Source organism: Trichechus manatus, unplaced genomic scaffold (genome assembly GCF_000243295.1).
Source record: "Trichechus manatus latirostris isolate Lorelei unplaced genomic scaffold, TriManLat1.0 scaffold00127, whole genome shotgun sequence".
NCBI lineage: Eukaryota > Metazoa > Chordata > Mammalia > Sirenia > Trichechidae > Trichechus > Trichechus manatus.
Window position 1 is genome coordinate 2,436,119 of NW_004444063.1, and position 11,943 is coordinate 2,448,061.

General features: G+C 42.3%; 1 protein-coding gene across 1 annotated transcript; it reads left to right on the top strand.

The window, feature by feature from the left end:
* The first annotated feature begins 7,257 nt into the window (after window positions 1-7,257).
* IL9 (interleukin 9) lies at window positions 7,258-10,719 on the top strand. The gene is made up of 5 exons (XM_004384764.1): window positions 7,258-7,371; window positions 7,488-7,523; window positions 7,609-7,641; window positions 8,960-9,091; window positions 10,609-10,719. Exons 1-5 carry the CDS (start codon window positions 7,258-7,260, stop codon window positions 10,717-10,719), a joined length of 426 nt encoding a protein of 141 aa, XP_004384821.1.
* The last annotated feature ends 1,224 nt before the right edge of the window (window positions 10,720-11,943 follow it).

Sequence of the window (11,943 nt, forward strand, 5' to 3'; positions counted from 1 at the left end):
GGACATCATGCCTGGTAAGGTAGAGGGTCAGCAAAAAAGAGGAAGACCCTCAATGAGATGGACTGACACAGTGGCTGCAACAATGGGCTCAAACATAGCAACGTTTGTGAGGATGGCACAGGATGAGGCAGTGTTTCATTCTGTTGTACATAAGGTTGCTATGAGTTGGAACCAACTTGATGGCACCTAACAACAACAACATTGCATGCTACTAAAAAAGCCTAGAATAGTGCCTGGGATATAACAAATTCTCACTAAATATTTGTTGAATAAATAGATGACCTTAGGAATAAATTTCACAAAAATAGGCAGAACCTGTATGAAAAAACAAAACAAAACTATAAAATTGAATTGATGGTATAAAAGAAGGATTGAATATATAGAGACATATCATCTTCCTAGATAGAGATTCAATATTTTAAACATCAATTTTCCCTAAATTAACATTTAAATTTAATGCAATCCCAAATAAAATCCCAACAGGACTTTTTTTGGGGGGGAATTTATCAAAAGGATTCTAATGTAATCTAATACTATATATGTTTGAAATTGTCCAAAACGCTTCTGAAAAGGATGGTGATAAGAGACAGGAAGACATTTCCTAGCATATATGAAAACATATAAGGAAACTACAGAAATTAAGAGCATGAAGTATGAATAGCATCAGTATGAATAGACAGCTCATCGGAGCAAATTAGAGCATCTAGACACAAACCTTTCACTTTGTGTGCTGGAAAACTGTGCTTGGGAACTATACTGGGAAGAGTAGCCCTGTGTGCATGAGAGGCAGGCCTGGGATTTGCTTAGGAGGGTTACAGGGGGAGAGGTCCAGGGCACCCCTCTAGAAATAACGCTCTTTATGAAAGAAGCCCTTACACAGAGGACAATTCATCCAGTGGGGCTTGCCCCAGCCCACTTGATTGGGAAATACAGATCTAGAAATATCTATTCATTAAGAAATTAATGCTGGAGAATTCTCATTACTTGTTATCATTTGGCTGTTTAGAGTAAAAGGCAGAATGGGTTTTACTTAGAAATTTAGTGCTTTTTTTTTTTTTTTTTTTGGTTGGGTTTTACTTAGAAATTTAGTGCTTTTTTGGTTATTTTGCGCTAAGTCTTCCTAGAACAAATAACCATTTAGTTTTATTCCTAGAGAAATAATCCATGACACATGAGCTTTTATCACAAAATAAAAATGTCAGACTCTAGAACAAAATAAATGGTTGAGTGTTGTCTTTTGTCATTTATTGTAAAATGTACTATCTGTGTTATCTTGGTAAAGCATCCTCCTCTCTGACCTTTTTGATATTTAAAACAGATGAGTAATTAATTTCTGGGTTTGGTGCATTTCCTCTGTAGGACGTCATTTGCATACTTCAGAAGTTGAAAGAAATCCTATAAACTAAGCCTCAAAAGTTGTAGCAAATTGGCATAGATAAGCATCAGCTGTTTAAATGGTGTTTTGAACTGCATAGCTACTATGTAATCCTCATTATTCTTTTTTTTTTCTTAATAACTGAGTGGGTGGAAGATAGGGAAGAATTGTGAAGAATCAGTCACCTAACTTCTCTCTCTCTCTGTGTCTTCATTTCCTTCTTTACAGAGTTGGAGTTCTCACACCTGTCATAGCTTCCTTGTGAAATTACTATGAGAATCAAAAGGGAGAATGGATTGAAAAGGATTTTTGAAAGTCTTAAACGCTGCACCAATGTAAAGACTACAAAACATAAATATTTACTTTGTTCATTGCTTAATCGCGCTTCAAAGGCTTTCCTTGTTCAGGTATTTAAAATGTTCTATCTGCTTTTTGTTGGTAAACGAGCCACTGGAATCCTGTATTGGTAATTTAATAAATAAATAAATTTAACAAATTTTTACAAAGTTAAATTTAGTAACCATTCATTTATTTAACCAATATTTCTTGAGCACCTAAAATAGACCATATCCTGGGAATACAATGATGAACAAGAGAGTCATCCTATCTGCTCTCATAGAGCTTACATTCTACTAGGAGAAATAAACACTAAAGAAATAAACAAATATATGCAGATTGCAATGGTTACTGTGGTCAGGGAAGGCCTTCTGGAGGAGGTGGCATTTGAGCAGATACCTGGGGGTTGAGAATGGAAGAGCCGAGGAAGAGCATTCTAGGCAGAGAGTTTAGCAAGGGCACAGTCAGTCTCGGGGCTGGCAATAGAAAGAAACCAATAGACTGGATGGTGGCAGTTAAGTGGGGAGAGTAGAGCATGATGAGTCTGAAAGGAAGGCCGGGACCAGATCAGACCAGATTTTCAAATGGAAATGTGGAGAATTCCTGAGACAAATATTCCAGATGGAACAATTGTATCATTCCATTAGGAAGGGCTGGGTGATCATCTCCCAGATTTCTCTTCTCTGGGGTTGTGGTGGGGTTGGTGGCTGAGAATGCTGGTATATAGTAATGCTTGGAAAAAGGAGCCTTGTTGGCACAACAGTTAAGTGCTCAGCAGCTAACTAAAAGGTTAGAAGTTCGAACCCATCTAGCAGCTCTGCAGGAGAAAGACTTGGTGATATGCTCCCATAAAGATTACAGCCTAGAAAATCTATCGGGCAATTCTACTGTATCACCTGGAGTCACTATGAGTTGAGTTTGACTCAACAGCACCTAATAACAACAACAATGCTTGGAAAAGCTATGAAACCTGCCCAAAGAGCACCAACATCCACTGATTTTACCTTTCTCTGCACCAGCCCGTAAGAGTGGGTGGGAGGGTGGGTGACCTGGGAACAGCTGGTCAGACTAGGCCCTGGCCTGGGTAGAAAGGGATGTGAGCTCGCTTACTTTCCTCCTGATGTCAATCCTAGTACACTGTGGCTACCTGGGATACCTTTGACCAAGGGTACCTGGATTCACTAAGAGAAGGCCTTTGGCTCACTGGGCCATCAAGCTCACATGATGGAGAACTGCAGAAAAAGATGGGCCTTCACCATTTCAGAAAATCTAGCAGCTGATGACTCCGGAGTCCCCACTTCCTTTCTCTTTTGTACAGAGACCTGAGCTAAATAACAAGATGGATAATGGGAGAAGAGACACTTGATCCACCAATGTCTAGCTCTACCCTTCCTAGGCCTGAAAGATAATAGATGATGTCTTTTGAATATGAGGAGGGGCGTGTGTGAACTAGGTCAGAGTCCCAAAGACTTTTTTCTGTAAAGGGCCAGATAGTAAATATTTTAGGCTTTGTGGGCTACGTACCTAGAGCCCTAGTGGTGCAGTGGTTAAGAGCTCAGCTGCTAACCAAAAGGTCGGCAGTTTAAATCTACTAGTTACTCCCTGGAAACCCTATGGGGCAGTTCTACTCTGTCCTATAGGGTCGCTATGCTTGGAAAAAGGAGACTTGTTGGTGCGACGGGTTTGATTTTTGGGTTTTTTTTGAGCCCCATACAGTTTTTGTCTTACATTCTTCCTTGTTTTTGTTTCTTACACCTCTTTAAAAATGTAAGAACCATTCTATGAACCCTGAACTAGACTACTTTGCTCTGACAAACTTCAAACTACAGCTACTTAATCCACATTAAGCACTGAGTAAACATCTTTTTAATCTCTTAAAGAGTGCTATAACTTTTATCTGAATCCACATCCCCCTCCACACCTTCTCCCAGATCCCCATCCCCATCCCCATCCCCATCCACACCCACATTCTCATTTCTATTCCCATATACACCCACATTCCTATCCACATCCGCATCCCCCACCCACACCCACATCTCCATCTATACCCACACCGCCATCCACTCCCTCATCCCTATCCCATCCACACCCACATTCCCATCTCCACTCCCCTTCCCATCCATATCCTCATCCACATTCCCATCCTCATCTGCATCTCCATCCACATCCCTATCCACACCCATATCCATGTCTACATTCTCATCTGTACCCACACCTGTATCCCCATCCACACCCACACACCCATTCCCATCCCCATCCCCATCCCTATCCACAGCCATATCCACATCTACATTCTCATCTACACCCACACCTGCATCCTCATCCTCATCCATACCCGCATTCTCATCCCCATCCACACCCACATTCCCATCCCCATCCCCATCCCCATCCCTATCCACACCCATACACACATTCCCATCCCTGCTCCCATCCCCATCCCCATCCACACCCATACCCACATTCCCATCCCTGCTCCCATCCCCATCCCCATCCACACCCATACCCACATTCCCATCCCTGCTCCCATCCCCATCCTCATCCACACCTGCATTCCCATCCCCATCCACACTCACATTCTCATCCCCATCCCCATCCCCATCCCCATCCACACCCACACCAACATTCCCACCCCCATCCACAACCACATCCATATCCCCATCCCCATCCATACCCACATCCTCATAACCATTCACACCCACATCTCCGTTCACACCCACACCCTCATCCCCATCTCCATTCACACCCACACCCTCATCCCTATCCCCATTCACACCCACACCCACATCCCCATCCTCACCCCATCCCCATCTTCATCCCCATCCACATCCGCATTTTGCAGCTAGAAAATGGAAGGTTGGAGAGCTCACGTAACCCATCCAAAGCCACATGGCTAACAAACGATAGAGGCAGGATTTGAACCCACGTAATCTGATTCCAGTGTCACTGGTTTTAACCACTACGCTATACTATTCCCCACTAGTGATTAGAGATATGGCTTTGCATATATTCATTTCTCTTTTTGGGTCACATCCCCCATCTGCACAGTAAGAGGAGTGGAGTCAACAAGTGTTTTCCTACTTCAGAGAGACATACCAGATGGTATGTGACATAATTTAGATGGTTCACACACAGAGAATTAAATAATATTGATTCACACAGTGAGAAAAATGATTGCCTTTTCTTGTCTCTTTCAAGTCTTCAAATCATGTCAGAGAAAAAAGCTCAGTCTGATGCTATGGAATCTTTAACATCTCTCCGACATGTGCTAATTTCCATTTTTACAAGAAGGGTAGACATCAAGGCTCGGGGTTTCAGTAGGCAGTGATAGCTAGCTAGAATTTTTTAAATGTTACATCTGCTTTTTGTCTGTTAATGGTCCACTGGGCACATATATCGGTTATTTAATAAATAAAGTTTTACAAAGTTCAATTTATTAATCATTCTTTTATTTAACCAGTATTTTTTGGTTGTTGTATTCTTCTTGTTACTTTCTGCTGTTGCTTTATTTTTTTTATTGTTTTTATGATTGATTTCTATTTATGCAAAATGTTAGTGTTGCCATTGCCACAATTCTCTAGTCCATTCTTTGGTAGTTGTAAGATGGCTACTAAAGCTGCTACTATTACATTCATGCCCAAATTGGGACACGGGGGAAGGGCAGGTCTCAGTCGCTTCTGTCCCCTCTTATCAGGAAAGCAAGAGAATCCCATATACGCTGCATGTCACATGGCCACCTCAGCAGCAAGAGAGGCTGAAAACGTGGCTGGGTGCATTTTCACCTGAACCAACCAGGGTTCTATCAGCCAGAAATGGGCATAGATCTTGGGCTGTGTAATAGGAAGTGTTTGCCATAGTCTGGGAGTCCACTGAGTCTTCTCCTCAGTGCCTTTGCAGAAGCAGAGTTGCTGGATAATTTTGGGAATTTAGCAACAAGCTAATTTCTCTTTTCTTTGCCTGAAGACACCACTGCCCCCACACAGCCCACAACAGTGCAGTCTAACACTGCTTATTCATCCTTTCCCCAAAGGAACAACAGACAAGGAAGGATAATATCGTCAGACTTGTACACAGTGGTGAGAAAACCATATGAGCTTGTCCCTGTTGGCAACTATAGCTCAAAGGGCTAAGATGAAAAGCCCTCACCTTTCCTGTCTCAAGTGTATAGAAGATGTATTTTCTCACCTGTATATACCTCCAAATATGTACCCTACAAGCTAGATTTGAAACCTTATAAAATCTCAGTCTGTGTGTATCTTTCTTACTACTTCAAAACAACTTCAAAGTAATGCTTTAATCCAATAAGCATTTAGTGGAAGCCCACTATGCCCCAGGCACATTCCTAAGTGGTGAGAATTTAGGGGTAAACTTTATTCTCAAGGCCCCACGGAGGTATATCCTGGTGGGAGAGGTGGACTTTTAAAAACAGTCAGAGAAGGAGGGCAGGGGGGTTAAGTGCTGGACCCGAGAGCCAGACTTCTGGGGTTGAGTTCAGATTCTGCTGTTTCTTGGCTGTGTGGCTTTGGGTAAATTATTTACCTCTCTGTGCCTTAATTTCCTCATCTATAAAATGAAGATAATAAGAGCACCTGCTATTATTATCAGGGCTGCAACATGTAGATCACTTTCTGGTCCATAGTGATAAACATAGCTCCATTAAAGGGCCGAGATGCTAAGATACAGACAGTGCTTTAAAAGGCAAAAAGGGGATGACAAATAGTACTTACCTCATTTGGTGGTTGTACAGATTACCTGGGTTAATTCACATAAAGTAATTAGAATAGTAGCTGACGTGTAGTAAGTGCTTAGTAAATGTTAGCTGTTATCCTATTTCAAGCACTGAGCTTTTACTTGATGTCACACAGTGCTCCATAAATTCTCTAATGGTCCTAAGGGATCCTCAAGGTCACTTTAACAGGCACTGTTGCTGCCCTCAGAGTGCTTACGGTTGAAGATTTTGCTGCTTCAGAGACTTGTACGAAAGACTACTTCACAGATACACTTGCGTGAGTTGGGGAAACTGGTCCCAGGCATGAAAGGTCTTTTTAAGACTTGGGGACAAAGTAGAGTAAGACTGAGGTTGCAATTACTAAGACAGAAACCTGACAGACAAAAGTATCCTACAACATCACTTGTCTCCCTCAGCCCCTAGCCCTCCCCTTCATGGGCACCCATGACTGGCTATTGTATCAGCATGTCAAGAGGGAAAATACAGACCTGGCCTTTCATGGAAAATAACTCTCACAACCAGAATCCCTGCCTTAAAAAAAGTATGGTTTTAAGATCTTTGACGTTTCCTGCAGCTTGTCAGTATTTTTTGAAGAGCATCTTTTCTGAGGACTGATATTTCCTAGCACAATGTAAAGTTGTCTTTGTCAAGTGACTCAGTTTGTTTTTTGGTTTTTCAATATCAAGTGGCCAAAACTTACAGAGAAAAAGTGGGCCCTTGGTATCAATTTGATGTTAGGGTTTTTCCATGTTTGTAAAGGAGCTTTAAATACGGCTCGATTCAAAGGTGCCTGCAGGTCGACCTCCAACCCCTTGTAAAGATGTTGCTGACCACTGTCCTTGCTTCTGCCCTGTTCATCTGCTCCACAGCTGGGAAGACGTGCTTCAGCTTGTGGGGGGTCAGGGACGTCAGCTACCTCATCCAAAAGCTGCAAGTAGGTTTTGGAGGTGGTGCGGGCTGGGGTAGACAGCTATTGAAAATATAAGTGAAATATAGGAGGATGAAAAACTCATCACCCAATATGATTCCTTGTCTCTTTATCTACATTAGGAACATCCGACTTCCCAATGCAGCTGCAGCACCAGTGTGAGTAAATCCTTTTTAAAGAACCTTTCCAACTAATTTTCATTTTCACATCTAGAATCTTCATTCTGAAAATTCTCTCTTGCAGGTAACTGATGGTTTGTGTCTTCCCGTCCCGTCTGTAAGTATAGTAAAAGAATAAAACCTTCACCTTGTTTTTAAGTAAAAATAAATTGCTTTATTTTCTCTTTTAAGTAAGAATGTGTTAATTGTTACTGTTACAGGTTAATATGCTCTTTTAAAATCAGCTTCCTGAAATTCTAGACTATATAAGTTTCTATGTCCCTAGAGAAATTTGAACACTTTTCAATGTTTTAAAAAGAAGCTTGACTATCTTTTTAGATTAGTGGCATGTGCAAAATTAAATCAAACTGGAATGAAGAACATGATAAATTATATAGCTCATATCATATTGCTTTCTAATCGATTTGCCAATAACTCTAGGGCTGTGAAACAATGTAAATAAAATGCCAACCCTTTATCTTTCATGTAGCACAAACTAAGCCTGCCTGCTTTTCTATGTGCTATACCTCCTTCCGTTTCTCCCTCTCTCCCTCCCTCCCTTCTTTCTTTCCTTCCCTCCTTTTTTTCCCTCTTTCTTCCCTTCCTCTCTTCCTCCCTCTCTTCCTATATAATTTAGGGTTGCTCTTGCTGTGATCTGGGAGGACAGAGTTTCTGAGATAGTGGATGGACGAAGAGAGAACAGGGCTCTGAGAGGGCCACTCCCCACTTTGGCAGAGAAGAAGGGGGACAGAAAGGTTCTGATTCTGTTGTTCCTAATTGAAATGCCACATAGACAGACGGACAGATGAAGGAGCATGGTTAGTGTAAGGACAGCCTCTTATCCAATCTCAGGTGCTTTACTCCCTCAAACAAGGCCAGGAAGGATCTGAGCTTCTCACCCCAGCTGAGGTCAAAGATCGTACCCATCACAGTCCATCCATTAGATGAGTATAAGGATACAGCACCTTTTGAGGAGGAAGCACACATTTATAGCCTACCCCCAGCCTCCTTGGTTTAGAGTTCATGATTTTAGCTGCTGCTGGAACACTGGCTGTGTTCAATTGGCACGTCTCGTCAGGCTGGTGTGAAATGGCTGTTCCTTTCTCTGTATTTTCAAATCCACTATGACAAAACTTAGAACTCGGGAGCATCAGTTGAAAAGGAGACTCAGAGCCTGCTATTTCCAGAGCCCACAGGTCTCATGTTCCCTGGATGGAACATTCTAGAAACCTCCTATAGGGAGTGTCACTGTGGAAAACTGCCTCATCTTAAAATATTGAAGATCATTTCCTAGACTGGGAAGGGGTCTGTCTAAAAATAATGCAAGTTTGGGTTACATTGGTTAAATTAAAATGATCTCTGAAATCCTTCTCTTTGCGATTCCTTCTCGAAGCCTGTCCTCTCAATGTTTCTTTTCACAATTTCTCGTTTACCAGGACAACTGCACCACACCATGCTTCCAGGAGGGGCTGTCCCAGTTGACCAACAACACAGCGTACAGTGAATTCAGACTGAATTTTAATCGGGTGAAAAAAACAGTTGAAGACCTACAGAGGAAAAACTGCCAAGTGAGTTTATTTTTCTATGTGATTTGCTATGGTCAGTAATTTTCAAGTGAATGTTGCTGTCAATTCTATTTGACTGAGAAAGGATGATGAGGTTGGAATTGGTAGTTCAAGACCGATAAGGGATATCTAAGAAATTTAATCAGAATCAATAGAGTTAAAGTGAGATTTGCCCCCAGAGAGCCCATTATTCCCCCTGGTTTAAAAAGGCTTTTAAAAGTACGCTCACACCTATGTGGCCCTTGACTTCTCTCCACTTATTGAATAACGAACAAATTCACCCTAATTGTAATTAGAAGCTAACTTCTAGAGACTCCAGAGCTATAGCACCATAATACTAAATTATTCTAGAGATTCAATTTGCTTACCGAATGCATGTTGTGGCCTGTAAGTTAAAGAGGATCCTTTTCTGGTTGGCTAAGAAGGTGTCATACGTGGTGTTGCCATTAGTTGGAATCTACTCTACGGCAACTGGTCTTTAAGAAGGTGCGTAAAGAGATCACAGGTAGAAGCTTGCCACTTGCCCTAAATGCCCACCAGCACATCTCTTCTCCTCTTTATAGCAAGTATTGTATCAGCGCTGGCTCTGGTTGGAGGAGAAGGGGCCTGTTAACCTCTGCTCCCTTAAGCGCTGTATTAGCATCTGTGCATGAGACCAGCTCAACAGGCCTCAGCTGTTTAGCAGCGTGGAGAGTAGTGAACATCATCGTTATGGTATTTCTACCACAAATAACATTCAGTTCTAAGTGTTTTATATATATAGTGAAACCTGTGAGAGCTGCAATTCTACAGGACTGTCTTGTTTTTCTGGGTCTCGTAAGTTTTCTGCCATTGACAAGGTGCAGTCTTACCACTTTTCTGTCACTCCCTATTAATGGAAACTATTTGAGTTTTCTTTCTCTGGCAGGTTGCCGCCTCACACAGGTTCTGGCTTTCACAGATTTTACTGTACTGTTTCATTGAATACCTACCTTAGGGAACACTGCTAGGTTTATCATCCTCACTTTATAGAGGAGGAAATTGAGGCTCAGTGAGGTTAAATGATTTGCCTAAGGCCACATACTTAATAAGTGGCAGAGTTAAGGTTGGGCCTACATGACCCTAAAGTCCCCACTCTTAGCCATTATGCTATAGGTGACCTTGAAAGGGGAACCCAAAAAGGCAACGATACAATGTTAAGCTCCAAAACTTCCAAGGAAAGGTTTCCTCTAATGGAGAGATTTAGGACCACTTGACAGATGTCTAAGTGTGTGTGTGTGTGTGTGTGTGTGTGTGTGTGTGTGTACGAACAGACCCACAAAGTCAACCACCTACACTGTCTACATGAAATGCTAGCCCTGGACCTCCCCATCCGTTTGTTCTAAGTCTCTACCTCCCTACCTGTCCATTCCGTTCTCCACCAACACCCTCCACACCCTGCTGGGCTCTGGCCAGGGTGGTTCCTGGGGCTGCTGGGTTGAGTACTGCTGGGTTCAGTATTATTTTAGTCACTCTGTCCTTGTCAACTTTTATTCCCACAGACTTTTTCCTGTGAACAGCCATGCAACCAAACCACAACAGGCAACACGCTGACATTTCTGAAGCGTCTCCTGCATGCTTTCCAGAAAGAATCCAACAGAGGCACAGTATGAAGATGCAATATTATTTATTCTATTTATTGAATTGAAATGCCACCTCTTTAAGCTATTGCAATTTAAAAAAACAAAGGAAGCTACTCTAAATCAAAACCAATTGTAATAACTTGTTTAAAATTTTATGTTTTTATTTTGGAATAAATACATATGAGGAAAAAAAGAAAGAAAACTGATCTCTAGAAGCTTTTTCTTTTCTTACTGCCTAAGACAAAGAAAGCTACACACTGTGTCAATTGACATAATGGGTCAAAGATTTCTGTAATGATAATACATACAGATGTGAAGTCTCACGCAGCACAAGTTGTAGGGTTCACAGTTATGAAGGGTATATGCAGGGTCCTGGGTGGTGCAAACTTGGTTACTAACCGAACGGTTGGTGGTTTGAACCCATCCAGCAGCGCCATAGAAGAAAGGCCTGGTAATCTGCTTCCCTAAAGATTACAGCCAAGAAAATCCTGTGGAGTGCAGTTCTACTCTGAAGTACATGGGGGGTCACCATGAGTTAGAATCAACCAGACAGAAATGGGTTTGGTTTTGGTTGTGGGGCATCCTGAGGGCTGCAGCTAGGGGAGGCTATGAGCAGGTCTGAGGCCTTGCTGTCTGTGGGTGCTGGGGAGGGAGGCACTGGACTGCTGAGGGCTTGGAGTCCTGAGAAACCAGCCATGCACCTGACCTGGGAGCAAGCAGCACTTTGATAAATCCAGGAGGTGGGAGATTAGACTACTCAACAATGTGCCCATGTTCACAGTTAAGAGAGGAAAGTTCTTGAAGCTAAACCAGGAGCAGTGTCCTGGAATATACCCCTTGGGGTCACAGCACAAAGCAGAAAACACTGGGATCAAATACAGTCATCTATTCCCCTGACATGTTCCACAAGCACCCACACATGCCAGGTGTCAAGTGAGGGATACAACCTGAGGGATCCTTGAACTAGGCTGCCTGGTTGGCACTGTGTGACTGCAGCTATCCATCTCACCTTCACCTTGTAACCTGCCCCTCAGTACTCCTGGCTTCTTTCCCACAATACCTCTTACCTTGTAAGATTCTCTCTCATTTATTAACGTATCATGTTTGGTGTCTGTTTCCTCTTGCTCAAACGCCAGCTCCCCGAGGGCAGAGAATTTAGGCATCCTAAGTGCTTATACAGCACCTGGCTTTATAAACATGGAATGAATGAAGGCCTTTGAGATGCAAGAACAAAGTACAAATTAGTGTTTAGGT